Here is a 19,547-nt window from a genome sequence, read left to right on the forward strand (position 1 = left end):
TACATCCATTTTTTGTTTTCCATGCATGTTATTCGATCAGCGGTTTATCAAATCTAATATTGCAAATCAGAAAGTAGCATTTAATGATTGGAACAATTTAAACCGTGTTGTGGAACATGAAAATTCAAACAATCATTGTGAAAATTTCTGTAAATGGAAATCCTTACAAAAGAGATTAGTAAGCGGAGAATGTGTCGATGATGCACTACAAAAAGCTATTGAAACTAATAAACAAAAATGGAGACATTCTAAAAATAATTCTTGATGCCATGATGTTTTGCGCCAAAAACAATTTACCACTTAGAGGATCGTGTAGCAGTATAGAAAATCCTAATTCGGGAATATTTCTTAATCTATTCGAATCAGGGCTGGCTCCAGGCACCAGCTCAGCAAGCAGGTGCTTGGGGCGGCCAAGGGGAAGGGACGGCACGTTGGGCTCTTTGGCGGTGGGTCCATCGGTCCCTCTCAGAGGGAAGGACCTGCCACTGAATTGCTGCCGAAGAAGAAAGCGGAGCTGTGGAGCTACTGCCAATTGTGATCGCGGCTTTTTTTTTTTTTTTTTTTTTTTGCCACTTGGGGCAGCAAAAACCCTGGAGCCGGCTCTGATTGGAATTTATAAGTCATTATGATGTTCAACTAAAACAGCATATCATAACTCACAAAAAAGGTTCAGTGGGTTATTTTTCACCAGCTATACAAAATGAATTTATTGGCTTACTAGCAAACCAAGTTCATAATGAAATTATATCCAAAATAAAAAAAGCTAAATATTATTCTATCGTTCTGGACTGCACATCAGACATATCTCATTGAAAGCAAATGTCCCAGGTTGTGAGATACATGAGAATTGATAATGGAATTGTATCTATAGAAGAAAGTTTCATAGACTTCATTGAAACCAAAGAAAAAATGGGAAGTGGATTAGCTGAAGAAATAATAAAGAAGCTCGAAAATGATGGGCTTGATCTACAAAACACGAGAGGCTAAGGCTATGATAATGGCGCAAATATGTCAGGTGTGTACAAAGGTGTCAAAGCTGTTATTTTGAAAAAAAATAGATTAGTGAATTTTGTACCATGTTCAGCCCACGGTCTAAATTTAGTCGGAGTACATCCGGCTTCCATAAATTCTACTATGGTTTCATTCTTTGCCACTGTACAAAAGTTATACACATTTTTTTTCTCATTCAACCAGTCGCTGTGATATTTTAATGGGTATGTTAAAAGTATCACTAAAAGGTCACGCTGATACTAGGTCATCAAGAGCTAATGCAATTGAAGCCTTAAATTCGCAGATTACAGAAGTGACCAAGGCTCTAAAAAATGTCGCTGTTGCATTGAAATGTCCAGAAGCAGTATCAACTGCTAATAGCCTTCTTAAAAAAATTAATTATGAATTTTTGTGCACATTAGCCATATGGCGCAATATCCTAACTCATATTGACAGAGTGAATAAAGCCCTACAAGCAAAAGGCATCACTGTTTCTCAGGCTTGTAAAATGATCAACAGATTACAAAATATTTTACAAGAGATGCCTGAAAGTGATAACGATATGGTCAATATTTTTACAGATTATAAAAAAAAATATAGAAATACCAGCAGAATTTATTGAATCCAGAAAGCAAAAATAAAAAGGCAGCAACTTTGAGTGTGCAGACGTATCTTCTAATTTATCAGCTGAACAGTCTTTCAAAGTACAAATAAAAACCGTATTTGGCACCATAATAGTTGAGTTAAATTGGAGATATGAAACTTTAAATGAGAGATCTTCTGATTTTGATTTTCTTTTGGGTGATTCGCTTGTTAAAATGGACCCTACTAATCTTCAAAAAGCAGCAGTGGATTTAAATCTCAAATATGACAGCGATTTGAATGCCTCAGAAATTTCGTCAGAGATTGAGTTTTAAACATCAGGCGTTGGCATTGTTTCCAAACATTTCATGCGCAACTAGTTTGGACCTTCTCCAGTTAATTCATGAATATAATTTGGCCGAATCTTATCCAAATTTAGAAATTGCATAAAGAATATTTCTCTGCTTGCCAGTAACTGTGGCTTCATGCGAAAGAAGCTTTAATAAGCTCAAATTAATTAAAAACTACCTTCGAGCAACCAAGGGTCAGGAGAGATTAACAAATATGCCCATCTTGTCAATCGAACATGAAGTAGCGAATAATATTAATTTTGATGCAATTATTGATGAATTTGCCTCATTAAAAGCACGAAAAGTACAATTTTGAAAAATAATCTTTGATCGTATCTGATATGGTTCTACAGCTAAATTTTATTTGTGATTATTTAAATAGTATGTTTCATGCACTATGATGCACACCTTATGTATGAGTTGATTTTGTATGCAGAACTTATGATTAAAATAAATAAATGTTCTATTATTCTTATTCATGGTTTTTCTTTTTTTTACAAAGTAACTACTATGAAATTATATGGAGGGGGGAGGGGGCAATTTTATATTCTTGCCTCGGGCGCAAAAATAGCTAGTTACGGCTCTGACTGAATCAGTTTTTGTTCTGCCCTAAATAGAAGCAAGCTATACCATTTCCCAGGCTTTTACTCTAGTGTGACTGCATGTTAGCAAGCAGCAGTGTTCAGAACTGGGATTCCAGTCCTTTTTGTTCAGAAACCGTCTAGTGTGTTGACCCATTGTGTCAGCTGTTGATTGAACCTCTTTTGGCAGGCAAAGAGTGTTTTCTAATGAGTGTAGTTTTCTAGGACTGCATCTAGGGTAAATTCAAGCATTCCTGCTTGGCTCATACACTGAAACAGTTGAAACGTTCCAGGATCTCCAGATGAAAAGGGGCTCATTCCTTGGAGCTTTGACATTCAGTAAAAGGAAAATTTGACAGATAATTGTTTGCATTACTGGGCTGACCATTTTATTTATGTTGCTGAATCTTGACTTGCTTTTAGGAGTCCATCAAGGAGTAGCAAGTCCAACTTCTGACCCTTGGTGAGGATGCTAGCAGGCATGATTATAGACAAATTGAGTAGACCTATTTTGAGGGGGGGGGAATGCTGTAATGTAATCAACTTTTTATGTAATAAAATTAAAGTATAACTATATGTATTTTGCAAGTGGGGAGATCACTTATCAAATGTGGAAGCAGGATGTTCATGTGTCTCATGTGAGTTCTCAAAACAGCACTTAAATGCTCATTTTGTATATCTAAGTGTGAATTTAAATATCCAAATGCTGGACTTATATATCCTGTCAAGGTATATGCATTTGAAAACTGAGCTTATGGTATAGCTCAGTGGTTCTCAAACTTTTTACTGGTGACCCCTTTCACATAGCAAGTCTCTGAGCGCACACACACCCCTTATAAATTAAAAACACTTTTTTATATATTTAATACCATTATAAATGCTGGAGGCAAAGCGGGGTTTGGGGTAGAGGCTGACAACTCGCAACCCCCCATGTAATAACCTCACAACCCCCTGAGGGGTCCCGATCCCCAGTTTGAGAAACCCTAGTATAGTTGATGTGGGGGGTGGAGGTGCTTTAAAATGTGCAGTAGCAAATTCATGGTTTAGTACTTGGAAAAGTAAACCTGATGAGCCTTTCTTGTTTCACTGAAAGTTTGTCAGGTTGTTATTTTAGAAATCAATATCAGGTGGAAGTGAGTGGTCCTCTTTCTCTAGATATCACTGCATAGGAAGTAGTCTGAAGTCTATTGTTATTGTGTCACAGATTTTTGTTAGTAGCCAAAACTATAGCTGAAGTTACATTGCAACTTCTTCTATTATAGCCACTTGTTTTTGCATGCTTGTAACTTTGGAGGCTAAAACTTCATATGCTTTGTCTCAGCCCAGAGATGAATTTACTAGCAAGTTTACTCATATGTTTGAGTTAAGGAGAGTGAGGAAAGTACATTTATTATAATATAATAATACTTCCGCACTTATCAGTCTCAAGGTTTTTTATGAAGATGGTAAATACGATCATTAGGTGCAAAAACAGAGGCAATTCTAAAAATTTTATGGGCAAGTTAGGCTGGGACTTCCAAACTCCTATATATAGGGGTTTGGGTGCCTAACTCATTAAGGTCCCAGCCTCAATGTTAGTGTGAGTTTTGAGAACCTTCACTTTTTTCATTTCTTGACTTTGATTGGGACTAGTTCACTTTTATGCCTCAATACTATGTTTAGTATATGGAACAATGGAGTTACACCAATTTACACCAGCTGGGAATCTGGCCCCGGATCTATATCAGGCATTGTCTGTTTTGGACCTACCTATGAATCAATTCTGTTGGCATGGGTAATCAAAAATGCAAAACAGCCTGTACAACACAGTTAAATTTTGAATGAACATGCAATATTTTTGATGCCACCAAGTAGAAATGACTTCCCCAAACCACATTCTGAATGAAGGTGTAAACAATAGGAGGGTCTGAAATTTAGTGGTCACATCAAGGGACCACATCATAATCTGTCAGACCTCTTGAAACTACTTATTTTTTTTTTTTAAATTTAATCCATTTTAGTTGACTATATCTACAAGAGCACAACTTCCCATAAACATTACACAGCATGCAAGAGCAATTCTACAGAGCCTCTGCAAATGGAACTTTTCGCTTTTACATTATAAGTGATGTCATCAAGATCCTACCATAAATACCTTGCTCTGATTACAGATAGTTTATATTTAAAAAAAAAAAAAAAAAAGCGGGAGGGAGTTTTTGTTAAGTCACCGACACATTTGTGGAGTCCATGGCTAGATTCTCAGCAGCATAAGAGGCCTTTGTGATGCAGCTAAAGTGGAGGGGAGAGCGTAAAGATAGTTTCATGAGCTGAACCCTGACATAACTGAGATCAGCCTCAATGTTGCTCCAAATTATGCCTGGCTACAATAACCCACAAAGACCTCCAGCCCTCTGACAATGTTCTAATGATTGGAGCTGGAAGTGGATGGAGTGGGAGCCAGTGTAGCCATCGCTACAGGACCTGTGGATTTCCCTAAACCATAAGCATCCCTTCGTAGTCACTTAATGCTACTTTATATTTGCAGAGTGGCAGAAAGCAGCCTTATCGGGGGGCCAGAATCTGACCCTATGAATTTACACCAAGTGTTTGTAATTTTGTTCATGTTTGCGGAGGTATGTTGGAGACACCTCTTTGTTGTAGGCCAGGGTACAATTGACCAAATTCAACGCTAATGTAAAGTGTGCAACTCCATTAACTTTATCCCCCTTATACCAGCAGTGAATTTGACTCAGTTGGCCTGTGTATCCTACAGAAAAGAATTCCAGTAATCTATTGTCCTTATCTTTTGGATAAAATCCTTTGTCTTACAAGCTTTTAAAAATATTTGCCCCAGTTCTCTAGTATGCTTATTACTTAACCAGGTCTGTAGTGCCCACTACTGAGTTTAGACTTGCAATCTTTTAAACTGAGCCTTGGTCTGTACATTGTTGGGGTTTTTTCCTGACAATTTAGTTTCAGTTAATGATTCCAGATTGATGTTTGACCTTTCAAATGGAATGGTTTCTAAGAACTCAGGATAAAACAACAGATAAGAAGATAAACCTTGTAGGTAATAGCAGATTATGGCCCAGATCCTGCAAACGCTTGCATATGTGCTTAAGTCAATTATTTAATGGGCTATTCACATGCATAAAGGTTAAGCACATTTGTATAATAATCTGCAGGATTGGGACCTATGAGATTAGGTCATAATTTAGTGTATATTTGAAAAGTATATATTGTCTGCTTTCTAATACAAGAAGTGCAATGTTAATAGAGACAACTGCTAACAATGTTATTTAATTTCATTTAAAATGGCAGCACTTGTGAGTGATGAACGCTGTGGGCAAATTTTATTTTTCAGATCTGAGAATGATAGCTGCTGGAAAACTTGCAAGTCTCCCCAGAAACATGCAGGTGAACCATCAGTTCTCACTGGCTTCTTCTATGGATCTTTTGAGCAGCAAACCTCCTCTGGCTGAGCATCGCGTAGACTCCTATCAAGATGTTTCTATCCATGGCACTCTCCCAAGGAAGAAAAAGGGGACCATTCCCATTAGATCTTGTGATATGTTTAGCCATATGGGAACCCTGCCATTCTCCAGAACACATAGGCAGCAGTCACCTTTGATTCAAGATGTCATAGAGGAGTATCCCCTGCAAGACAGGAAGAGTGAGAAACTCCACTTCAGGTACCGTCTTAAACTTAACCCAGATGTTTGTTTTGTAAGAGCTGTACTGTATTCTTCTAGAACTCCTGTCCTCTACTTACAAGGCTACACTGGCATGGCTGAGCCAACATGGGCATGGGCATGACCATGAGTCGGTGCTCAACTTGAGTCAGCCCTTAGTGAGATGGCCCCATGTCACAAGCCAGGTTTTAGGTCAGCTTCTATGTAATTACGCAAAAAATGAAATCCGATGCATTTTGCTAATTATAAGGGAAATTTTTGCATCTTATTCCATAGATTAAAATGAAAAAAAGCCTTAGGTGGTGTTTTGATTAAGTTTTAAATATTCTAAATTTTAATAATGTTTGTTGCTTTGTTCCTGTAGATTCAGAACTCTCTCGTGTGGGTGTGGGGGTGGTGGGAGGCAGGTCTAATTAGCTGTCCTACTAAAGATAAAAATATTCTGGCCAAAATTTTCAAATGTTGGTACCTAAATTTAGACAACTAAATAAAAGCTCGATCCAATTCCAGTTGAAGAATTTGGGAGCACTACTGGAAGCCTCAGTTACTTACAGTAAAGAGTGAAGTCTAAGAACCTGTATCAGATAGTGTTCACTGATGTTAATAGAATGACTATCAGTCCCTAAATGTCCTGATTTTCAGAGATGCTGATCCTTCAATGGCTCTGGACATCCTCCTCATACCATTTTGTGGGATATCTACTTAGGTTTGCCCAGATGTTGCACTCAAAGGGTGAAATCTTAGCTCCATTGAAGTCAATGGTAAAACTCCCACTGACTTCAATAGGGATACTATTATTTATTACTGTTATTTAGTATGTGATAGAGAAGAAGAATTGGGGTGCAAAGTTGTAAAAACACAGTCACTGAGCATAGGCCACGTATTGTTGACAATCCCATAAGAATGGCAGGATTGTCACAGGTGGGCGCCAGACAGGGGCGGCTCTATGTATTTTGTCACCCCAAGCACGGCAGTCAGGCAGCCTTTGGCAGCATGCCTGCGGGAGGTCCGCCGGTACCGCGGATTCGGCGGCATGCCTGCGGGAGGTCCACCAGTCCCGCGCCTTCGGCATACCCACCGCCGAAGCCGCGGGACCGGCAGACCTCCCGCAGGCATGCCACTGAAGGCAGCCTGACTGCTGCCCTCACGGCGACTGCCAGGCCGCCCCCTGCGGCTTGCCGCCCCAGGCACGCGCTTGCTGCAGTGGTGCCTGGAGCCGCCCCTGGTGCCAGAGTCAGGAAAACAACAAACTTGAGTATAACACAGTGGATTAATAAGGTACAAAGAGTATGAGATACCGTTTTGCGGCTTGGATGTCAGAATCGGCATGGTTAAGAAAAGTAGCTGAATGGAACTTCTACACTGGGATTTATAGTTATACTGTAAAAATGTATTTACCAATCAGATTTCATCACACAACCTTTGATTAAAGGAGGGAAATTGTATGAGCTCTGTTCTTGTGGCAGATCAGATCAGCCTTCTCCTTTTAAGGGTGAAGTTAACTGAATCTATTGTTAATAGTGCTTGAGGACAAGCTGAAAGATTGTTCTAGAACAGTTTTGTTTCTTTCTACCATCCAACAAATCCGTCTGGGTAAAAGGCTTCAGAGCACATAATATTCCTCTCCATATGGTTTATAGGGCAATGGTCATGAGGTGTAATTGCTTCCTGCTTGTTTGGGCTTGCTTGTGAACCTATTGAACTCCTTTTAATTATTATGTGATCAGAAAGTGCACGCACCCAGAGATGTTATCAAAAGAAGAATGTGATGTCATGCACAGTTGCTTTCTCACAGTCTTCCTTCACATAACAATTACTGTACACAGGGCCGGCTCCAGGGTTTTTGCCATCCCAAGAAGAAGCAGAAAAAAAAAAAAGCCGCAATCGCGATTAGCTCTACCGCCCCCGCTTCAGAATTCGGTGGCTGGTCCTTCACTCCGAGAGAGAGAGAGAGAGAGAGAGTGAGGGACTGGCCGCGGAATTGCCGCTGAAGAGCCCGATGTGTCCGCCCCTCTCCTTTGGCCACCCCAAGCACCTGCTTGCTGGGCTGGTGCCCGGAGCCAGCCCTGACTGCACAAGTACAGTTTACAAGAGGTATACCTTCTCTCTTTGAGAGAACAGGGCCTACAAATTACACATACTTATACTTGTACTATTAGGAATATTGTTGTAGTCTCAGCAAGAACAAAAGTGTCGAGGGGAAGGACAAGCCTCACTCAGAATGAGAACATGATGCTACTCAAATAATAAGGGATGTTGTTAGAACAGCTGGCTAATAGTACTTTCTACTGCCATGTAGGAGATATGGTTGGTCTCCCAGTCACCTTGCTAGATTAGTCAGAGATGTATGGTAGTAGCTCTTGACTAATGTTTACAGTGCTGGCAACTGATGTTAGAACTGAAGTCACTATCCGCTCAGACCATGAGTAAGTGTTTAAAAGAGCTGTGAAATCCATAAATAAATATGTATATGATGGCAGACATATGGGGCCAGATTCTTTCCCCCTTGCTTATATTGAATGTGAACATACTCTGCCAGTAGTTTCCTTTTTATTTTTTTTAGGAAAGCTAGAAATTGCCATATTCTGCCATCCTCCTTGGTGTCTCATGTTGTGAATCTGCACCTTTGTTCAATAACTAAAAAATAAGATTGTACATTTAGACACAAATACAGAGCACACTTATGATTTGCCTGTAGTGAACTTTTGTCATAATCAGCAGGGGTCACATTGTGATGCTCTCACCGATGTTGAGCATGTTGAAATCAATGGGACTGTTGGTGTAGTGAGGACGCTCTACTCAACGTGAGGGAGGGTATATGTATGTCTAAGCTCACTGGCACTGAGCATTCCTACAGTTTGATAAGACAGATAGATATCCCTCTTATACCGCTGATTTCTGTGTAGAATCTCATGGTGAATGTGAGTCAGAGATCAGTTCCTCAGAGTAGGAGCTGCATTGCGAGCAAGTGTATCTGAGGCAATCACTAGGACAGCTCAGTTTGAGTATTTAAGAGAACTCCAACACAGCACTGAATAAATTCTTTTGTGTCCTGTTTTGTTCTTTTTTTTTATATAGTGTTCTACTTTCACTTAATAATGCTTCCAGATGAAGTTTGAAATTCGGAGAATCCTTGTCCACCTTCATCGCTCTGTTGACGTAACAATAGAGCCAGGGTTCTAATGCTTAGCATTGTAGTTGCTATGAACTGAGGTTAGAGGATCCTAGATATTGAATTGTGATTCAGAATGTCAAGGTTGCAGGCTCAATTATTGTGCTTTTGGGATAGATTTTTTTTAAAAAATAACATTTATTGAGACTTTATATGTCAATACACTCTTCCAAGAGTTTAAAGTTAAGAATAAAACCATGAAAACACAATGGAGACCATACACAGGGATCAGTTGACATTGCCAGGGAAAGAAACAGGATACAGTAAAGAGCAGCGAAGAAAAAATATAGGTGTCTCGAGCGTAAATAGTCTTGTGCAACTATGAGCATTAATTTATATTTCTCCCTTATGTAAATTGGTCTTTATTTCCAAAAATTCCTCTCATATCTCCTGATACTTTGTCAAGTCATCTTTCAATATCAGTTGGTTGGGGGAAGGGGAAACTATTTCTCCCAGGCATTGATTTAAAACGGGTATTAATGGTATCATATGTGAACTACTTATTAAAATTACATTTCACTTTACACAAGGTAGATTGTATATTTTAAATATCTATTGTGTAATGTAATTTGATTATATGAAATGCCTTGTTATCCAAATAGGGACATTTCCCTGTGACCCTAAGAGCACCCCAATGCCATAAGGCAAAGAGCTCCGTAGTATCTAGCAGTGAGCCTCAACTGTCCTGATGAGCTCAATGTAACCCAACTTGATAGTGTCATAATCTATATCTAAAAGGTGTCCTGCAAGGTATAATATGCAAATTGGTAACATGATCATCATTAATATTACTGTGTGATGTATGTATGGGTGATTTAGAATATAAATTGAGCAAAGAGGCAATAGAAGTACATTTACAGAAAAGGTAAACAAAGCCATCAAACTACTGAGTGGGGGAGATAGACACTTAACTATCACAATGGGAGGCGGGGAGACGCTGCAAAAATTAACATGGTGTCAGTTTCCTGGTGGACAGGGTCGGCCCACAACATTTTGGCACCTGAGGCGGGGAGCTCAAATGATGCCCCCATAGTCCCCTCGCTTGGGTCAAAACTTTGAAAGGTCTCAATTCTGCCTTCTTCCTGTTTTACTCCTCTCATGGTACTGCTCTGCTACCTACCCCAATAAAGGAGAACTAACAACTTAAAATGCTTTGTTCAAAAATTTTAAGTAACACTTTAATTTTCAAACGCCTGAACAGCAAATGTAACTTTTCTTGCCTGCATAGTAAACACTGGCATTTTTATCTGTTTGAATAATCAAAGTTGTGCTTTCCGTGCCTTCTTGGTTGCAAAGATTTGAACTGCTTTCTGAAGGTCCACAGTCTGGGTCAGCTCATGCTCTACTGAGATGGTTGCAAAGCCAACCAGCCTCTTCTGTGTCATTGTGGAGTGTAGATGTGTTTTTATTAACTTCAGCTTGGAGAAGCTGCGTTCTCCACTGGCAACTGTTACAGGAAGTGTTAGAAGTATGCGCAGAGCAGTAAAAGCATTTGGAAAGAGGGTGAATAGGGGCTTGAATAGGGATTGGGAGTGGCTGGCTCACTACAGAAGCAGCTTTTCCTCTCCTGGAATTGACACCTCCTCATCTATTATTGGGAGTGGACTACATCCACCCTGATTGAATTGGCCTTGTCAACACTGGTTCTCCACTTGTGAAGTAACTCCCTGCTCTCCATGTGTCAGTATATAATGCCTGCATCTGTAGCTTTCACTCTATGCATCCGAAGAAGTGAGGTTTTTACTCACGAAAGCTTATGCCCAAATAAATCTGTTAGTCTTTAAGGTGCCACCAGACTCTTTGTTGTTTTTGTAGATACAGACTAACACGGCTACCCCCTGATACTTGACAACATGCAAGGCACTAAATTTAGCCGTATGGAGTGGAAATCCATCAACCTCAACAAAAAACTTGCACAGATACAGACAGACATCATCTTCCTCTCCAAATGCAAACAGATGGACACAGTCCTCGCTTACAGACAACCCCCCAACCTGAAGCAAATACTCACCAGCAACTACACACCACACCACAGAAACACCAACCCAGGAACCTATCCCTGTAGCAAACCTCGTTGCCTACTCTGTCCCCATATCTACTCTGGCAACAGCATCAGAGGACCCAACCACATCAGCCACACCATCAGGGGCTCATTCACCTGCACATCCACTAATGTCATATATGCCATCATGTGCCAGCAATGCCCCTCTGCCATGTACATTGGCCAAACCGGACAGTCCCTCCGCAAAAGAATAAATGGACACAAATCGGACATCAGGAATGGTAACATACACAAGCCAGTAAGTGAACACTTCAATCTCCCTGGTCATTCTATCACAGATTTAAAAGTCACTGTCATTGAACAAAAAAACTTCAGGAACAGACTTCAAAGAGAAACAGCAGAACTAAAATTCATTTGCAAATTCAACACCATTAATCTGGGCTTGAATAGGGATTGGGAGTGGCTGGCTCACTACAGAAGCAGCTTTTCCTCTCCTGGAATTGACACCTCCTCATCTATTATTGGGAGTGGACTACATCCACCCTGATTGAATTGGCCTTGTCAACACTGGTTCTCCACTTGTGAAGTAACTCCCTGCTCTCCATGTGTCAGTATATAATGCCTGCATCTGTAGCTTTCACTCTATGCATCCGAAGAAGTGAGGTTTTTACTCACGAAAGCTTATGCCCAAATAAATCTGTTAGTCTTTAAGGTGCCACCAGACTCTTTGTTGTTTTTGGAAAGAGGGTGGTCATTTTATTTGTGCACATATATTCCAGAACAGCCATTGGAGTTGATCCTGCTGAGATGTATCTTGGAAGGGCTTTTAGTTCATCACCTAAATCACTTGCATCAATATCGCGCATGATATCATGTGTCAACACTGTCTCTAGTGCCCTGCATTGCTGGTATAGGTCTTCTTCGGGTATAGTGAGGAGTTTTGGAATATCATACAACATCCAAAATATACTGCTGTGTTCCTTGAGCTGCATGAAACGTTCTTCAACTGATTGTATTGCACAATCTAGCACCTGGTTAAAGAATTCAACTTTGAATTGTTGTTTGGGGTCTCTTATGGGATTATCCCATGCCTCGTAATCAAAATGTCTTTTTCTTCGGTGACTCTTGTATTCTTGAATGGTGGGGAAATAGCCTCAGTGTGAAGTTCCTCTGCCAACTTCCGTGCACTCTTCAGAACATTTTGAAATCCCTCATCTGACCGGTAAGACTGTAGGTATGACTTTGCTTTGTCCAGTTGTTCCATTGCTCCAGATACATCAAGGTCAACACCTTGGAGTCTCTTGCTTACAACATTTATTTCAAACAGTATGTCATGCCATAACACTAAGTCATACAGAAATTTGAAGTTACGTATGTTTCTGGTGATTCCATTTCCCTCTGCCACTGTTCTCCCACGAACAGTTCCTGTCATAGCATTATCCTCCATAATGGCAACTATGGCATCATCTATCTTCCCAATTTGGTGTTTGATGGGAAAGTTGAGTGGAGGCGAAAAGCCTATTCTGTGGCACTCAGTGGTTTCAGTGTCAAAGAGGATGTTCCCAGATGTTGCTTCAAAATTTGCCATCGATGAGTTGATGCAGAGAAAAATACATAGATGCTTTGAATTACATTAAAAAATTCAGCAGCCTCACTGGAAGCTGATGCTACATCACTGACCACCAAGCTCAATGAATGAGAACTGCATGGGACAAAAAAAAGCTCGAGGGTTTAACTCTCAGATCCGTGTCTGCACTCCTCTGTTCTTTCTTCTCATGTTGGCACCATTATCGTAGCCCTGACCTCTCATGTCAGCTATCGCAATTCCTGTATCTTCCAGCTTTTTGAAAAGCACATTTGTCATACCAGCTCCTGTAGTATCATCAATGTCAATAAATTCTAGAAAATGCTCTCTGGCAGTGACCATTGGGACATTTTCACTAGGTTCTGTTGTTACAAAACGCACCATTAAAGTCATTTGTTCCGTATGGCTGATGTCAGGTGTGCAGTCCAGAATAACAGAGTAATATCTTGCTGACTTCAGATCTGCCACAATCTTCTGTTTGACTTTTGTTGCCAGTAACTGTATGATCTCATTTTGAATTGTTTTTCCAAGGTAGTGGTGTGTGTACATTTCTTGGGTGGTGACTCTCTTCTTAGATGCTCCTGGAGTACAGCATCAAACTCCGCCATCAGCGCCACAATTTTAAGGAACAGAGGGGTAGCCGTGTTAGTCTGGATCTGTAAAAAGCAACAGAGAGTCCCGTGGCACCTTTAAGACTAACAGATGTATTGGACCATAAGCTTTCATGGGTGAATGCCCAATATGCTCCAATACATCTGTTAGTCTTAAAGGTGCCACAGGACTCTCTGTTAATTTTAAGGAAGTTTCCATTGTTTGGCACATACAGCTGATCTGAAGTGCCATGCAGTGCAAAGTTTTGGGTAGCAAGCATTCTCACAATGGCAATGAGCCTTTTCAGAACATTTTGCCAGTAAAGAGACTGATGCAACCTTCTCTTGATGCTGATCATCTATGGTGGCCTTTAACCTTAGTCTCATCTCAAGCTCTTTCCACCTATGGAATGCTCTCTGGTGATTTGCTGCCTTCTCATGGCATGCTAGATTTCTAGCCAGATTTTTCCAGTCCTTTGTTCCCATAGAACCCAATGTGGCTGGAACATTAGACTGGAAGAGTTTGCAACAAAAACAGTGTGCAGCATTCTGGGTTTTTGAGTACATAAGCCCTGGCCTCTCCACTTTGTCACCATTGGGGATTTCACGCCAGTAATGTGTTGGGTAGAATCTTCTATTTTCATTGTCTTTGGGGAACACTAAGTTTTTCACCTGCTGTGGCCCATGCAGTACAAGGAAGTCCCTCAGGCTGCTGCTCAAGTGGGTCCACAGTCCTGGATCATCTAGACTTAAGGAACTAAACTCAGCAGCAGCTGTTTCTTGCGCTTCCACCACATTCTTTTCTGATCTACACTTTTCTTCAGGAATGTGCATGGTTACATCCATTTGAGATGGAGATATGGATGCTGCAGTAGCTGCCAGGTCACCTGCACTCTGACTAACTGGAAGATCAGGCATCTCCTCACCACTCACATCCTCACTGGGGCCGGAAGGCTCAGCGTGAACATTTGTCTATATATCTCAGGAGAGCTTCTTCCTGCTTAGATAGAAAAGCTTCCTTTGCTTGCTTTCTTTTTCTGAATGCTGCCCCAGAGGGGCGTTTTCTTCTTTCACTCATGACTGCTGTTCTGTGCCAGCTATAGTGGCTCCCAACACTCAGTTGAAGGGGACAAATAAGCAGGCTGGTAGCAGGGCCTGAGTGAGGGAAGATATCAGCGTTTTAAGGGCCTAACTGGTTCCTATTACTTCAGTTGACTGCCTGTTCTCCTCAAGTGGGTTCAGGGAAGCAGCAGGAAATGGGAAGCTCCCTGAGACTGCCGGAGGCGATCTGCGAATGCAGGGAGGGAGGAAGTGATCTCTGCTGCAGGGGAAGCGGAGGAGGGGCTCTCTCTGGCTGTCGGAGCCCCATGTAAGTGGCACCATCCGGCCGGCTGCCCTGTCAGCCGCGCGTGCTCTGCATGGGGAGGGGAGGGGAGGGGAGAGTCCGGACATTTACAGATTCCCCCCGGATGCTATTTTTAGCTCAAAAAGCCGGACATATCTGGGGGAATCCGGACAAATGGTAACCCTAGGCTCCTGCTCCCCTGTCTCTCCCTGCAGCTCCTGCTGCTTTCTATTATTCCCTCTCACCTTTTCTCCTGCCTGCCTGTTATGTCTCTTGTGCCCTCCTTTCTCCAGCACAGCACTCCACTATCTCTGTGATCTAGAGCAGACAGAATACATATGCACCAGCAGCAGACACAATTTTCTGCACTCTGGGTCCTAGTGGTGTCCCCCCACAGTGTGGCACCTGAGACAGCCGCCTCAGTTCGCCTCATGGTAAGGCCAGTCCTGCTGGTAGACACAGCAAGCTGATCCCCCATGAGAGTGTCCTGACTTTGACAATAAAGGTAAAACAGAGGCTAGAAGCAGAGAAAGAGAGAGCCATTTTCGTATCCTTCACGAGAAGAAATAAAGAAACCAAGCGCTTTGAGCTCTGTGTTGGGTCCTGGCTAAGAACTGGCTGCCCATGCTGGAAGAACTGTGGTGAAAGCTACTTTGAACAAAAGATTGTAGTTGGTTAAGTTAGGTTTTAGTCTTAGAAGTGTATTTTTACTTTCTATCTCAATTCCTTTTACTTGGTATCACTTAGATATCTGTTCTTTGTTAATAAACTTAATCTTGTCTTATTACACAATCTTCAGTGCTGTGTTTCAAACTGAAGAGTAAAATCCTCAGCCACACTAACAAATTGGTGCTTGTACTGTGTCTATAAAGGCGCATCAAACTCGGTAAGATTTTGTGAGGGCTGCAGTCAGAGGGCTGACCTGGAGAGGAGATGGGTTTTGGGTAGATTTGGGATTGGAAAGGCTGTTGGAGTGACCATGCAACTAACCAGCTTGGTGAAATTCAGGGTGAGGGCATTGTGCTGTGAGCAGGGCTCTGACCCAGATCTGTATCATAGGCGCCGACTCCGTGGGTGCTCTGGGGCTGGAGCACCCGCGGGGAAAAATTGGTGGGTGCAGCTGCCCCCCGCCCCAGCTCATCTCTGTTCTGCCTCCTCCCCTGAGCACGCCCTGTGCCTGCTTTTTACCCCCAGCTCCCAGCGCTTGCACTGCGAAACAGGAGGGAGGGGGGAGAAGGGAAAATGCAACGTACTCGGGGGAAGAGGCAGTGCCGGGGCGGGGATTTGGGGAAGGGGTCCAATAAGGGCAGGGAGGGGACGGAGTTAGGGTGGGGACTTTGGGGAAGGGGTTGGAATAGGGTCGGGGCAGGGAAAGGGTGGAGTCAGAGCAGGGCTGGGGGTAGGGGTGCGAGCACTCACTGGTGCCGGGAAAAGTTGGCACCTATGATCTGTACAGCACAGAAACATACGGGGTTACAGGACAGGTAGTGATACAACCTCTTACTGGTCTGGGTGAACCCCCAAAGCATCACAGTCCCCAAAATACTTTTAATTGAAAATTTTCTTGTTTATCTGATACCTCAATTCTTCAAACCTGTTTAGTGTCTTCTCTCTCCTCCTCCTCTTTTCCGTGCCATTACATTTGGCTAATCAAGCTCTGAAGGACGTCTTTATAGTTAAAACACAAGACTAGCAGTCAAAAGACCTGCATTATGCTGCTGACTCTCCCATAGACTTACTGTATGATCTTTGGCAAGATATTCAGGCAAAATTTTAGTTAGACACCATAATTGGTACCTAAATAAAAGTGGCCTAATTTTCAGAGGAGCTGATTACTTGCGGCTCCCAGTGAAGTCAATGGGAACTATGAATCTTCAGTACCTCTGAAAATCAGATCCTTAACCTCACTTTGTCTCAGTTCCTAAGGTGTAAAATGGAGATATTTACTGAACAAGCAAGGGTGTTGCAAGACCTAATTAATGTCTGCAAAGTTTTTTGAAATTTCTGTTTGAAGCTGTTACAGTAATGCACAGTATATTATATGAGTAAATGTTTTTGCTTATTCTATTCTGGTGTTTCCTCAGTATGCAAAGAAAAATACTGTTTACTCCCTGCATGTATTATCCATTCAAGGGCTCGGAGCAGGAGCCACGTCTGTCTTGAAAGGGTTGTTTTGTGTGCTGTTTTCCTTTCTTTTTTGGAGAAAGGAGCGAACATGATAGCAATAGTGCAGCTTTTCTCCAGGGAACCAGGAACTTTTTTTTTTTTTTTTTCCTCACTGTGCTCCAGTACTTCAATTCCCTATAGAAAATGTCTAATGCTAAAATGCTACAGTAAGAGGGTGCATTGGACAAACAGAGAGAGAATAAAATATGATCCATAAACAAATTACTTTGGTGGTCACATGGATGTATATTGTCTTTGTCCTCCCATGCTAGTGTGGGAGATGCCAGAAATTGCACAAAGTCTAACACATAAGAAATTAATCAGTTGACTCATACTGGTAAAGTTTGTCCCTTTAGTTTATGGTCTAGTCTTCACTGCTAAAAGGGATGTATTTTTTCCCCTCAGGGTAACTAACACATGTGAGCTATCCTGACATAAAAACACATTAAAGACAAGGAATTTTAGATTTACAGTAAGGTAAATTAGGTGAGGTCACCCCTCACCCCTTGCAGAGGACTTGTTCTGAGGTCACTAGTTTACCTTGCTTTAAAGCTAAAGTGCCTTGGCTTCACTAGGTTAGCTACAGCAAGATAAAAAATGCACCCCTTTGAGCAGTGAAGACAAGGCCTGAATCTGATTCTGTGGAACACCAGTGGAGGGAATTGAACAATTCTGGGCTGTAGTCATATTGTATATATTAGGAATCTTCACTCACAATCACCTGCATCCATTGGTTGGCTCTTACATACCCTTTTGTGCATGTCACTTGACAAAGCTCTTGAAATCTGCTGGCTATCAAGATGGAACCTTCTTCTGCAGGAAAAGTTGCAGTGTTTCTTGAATGTTGTCAAGTAAATATAAATAAATGATTTCCCTTTGACGCCAGGTCCACGGATCTTGTTCATTGATTAATTTGACCTGGCAGAATGTTTTTATTTAAACATTGGAATTACTCAAAAGTATTTCCTTGTAATGAGACTTAGTCATTCTGGGATAAAAGCAACATTCTGGGTTGCTTTCTTTGGCTGACATCAGAAAACCCACCACTTTCTGCGTCCTTTTATTTAGTTTTGGGTTGGATTTTTGTGGATGTCTATTCTTCTGCGTGACTGGAGATCAGCGCAGATTCTTTCCCCACACCTTTTGGTGAACTGTGTATTTCCAGAACACCACCGGAGAGAATAGTAATATGAAGTACTTAATTTGGCTGCTCTGGTACTATGAGAGGCAGGTCACGAACATTTGTCTAGTGAAGTCAGAAGTTTCCTTTTGAAAACTTTGGTTTTTTTCTGGTTTTCTGTCAAACCAAATATCTACACAAATGTAGATTATGCTAAAAAGCATGTTCCTTCAAAGCTTTGTTTACTTTTTAAAGTATCAAATGTGCCTAATTATTAAACCCCTCAAACCACATGTTCACATTTAAAAAAAAAAAAAAAATCTACAATTTTTTTTTTTTTTTTGAAAGAATAGGCCTACCACAAAAGCAAGCAACCAACCAACCAAACCCCCAGTCAAGCAAAAGTCTGAGGGACATGGTATATGACTCATCTCTTTTCTAACCGTACAAATGGGGGCACTGTTGGGCCAGCAAAGGAAACAAAGTAACCGAGGTCACCTAGTTTTTGATTATTATGATTCCCATTGACTGCGTCAATGAAGTTGGAAGCTAGTTTTCTAATGTTGGAGGTCATGCAATTTCCCCCTTACTCTTTATCACAGCAAGATGTCCTTCATAAATATGTTACATCTAAAAATAATGCAAACTAATAGTATCATTGCGTATGAGAATATTGCCTGTTAGTGGTCCCACCCACTCTGTGCAAAGCTGGTAGTGAAGGCAACTGTCGAAAATATTTGCATAGTTCATTGCCCTGGATCCTAAACTGAGGAGAGAGGTCCATTAGGAAAGAAGATTTCAGTTGGCTGTCAGGAGCACCCCCATAACAACTGTCAGACCATTATAGACAAATATGATTTCAATGTAAGAGCTAAGATGTGAGCATTCTCAGCTGTTCTTTCACAGGAGAGGCACAGGAATTTCTGAAGATCATCCAAGAAGGCACAGATAAGAACTCGATTTTTGCAAAGTGTCAGAAAGGAATGACTTTCCAATTCTAAAGCCATCCTCTCACTGAAAAAAGAATGTTCTTTTTGCTGACACAGACTAACACGGCTACTGCTCTGAAACCTATCCTCTCACTGATGTTTCCGAAGGCAGAGCTAATGGAACACACTGCCTTCTTTATATTGCTAGGTATATGGTGGCAACTGTACTACTCAATTTTTCTGCATGTTCTTATAACTACAGTACCTTGAAAATAAGAGCACTTAAAGCTAGTGTCTCTGTAGTCAGTTGATACCATAATGAGAAAAATGGATGCTCAATTCCAATTACCAGTAATGAGTTACATTTTTAATAGCCAAGTAGAAATGTCATTTCAACTCAGTCTGTCCCATTCTAAACAAGTATGTGGATTATTTTTTCCGGAATTGATGGATTTCTTCATGCA

At 41.3% G+C, this 19,547-nt stretch overlaps 1 protein-coding gene across 3 annotated transcripts in view; it reads left to right on the plus strand.

Annotated features, from left to right (window-relative positions):
• The window catches only part of BCAR3 (BCAR3 adaptor protein, NSP family member), a 179,071-nt gene that overhangs the window by 76,223 nt on the left and 83,301 nt on the right, over positions 1-19,547 (plus strand). For all 3 annotated transcript variants that reach the window (XM_034779730.1, XM_034779727.1, XM_034779728.1), the window contains one exon: positions 5,847-6,174. In XM_034779730.1, coding sequence (XP_034635621.1) covers positions 5,847-6,174 — 328 coding nt within the window. The remainder of the gene's footprint in view (positions 1-5,846; positions 6,175-19,547) is intronic.

Source organism: Trachemys scripta, chromosome 8, assembly GCF_013100865.1.
Source record: "Trachemys scripta elegans isolate TJP31775 chromosome 8, CAS_Tse_1.0, whole genome shotgun sequence".
In the NCBI taxonomy this organism is placed as follows: domain Eukaryota; kingdom Metazoa; phylum Chordata; order Testudines; family Emydidae; genus Trachemys; species Trachemys scripta.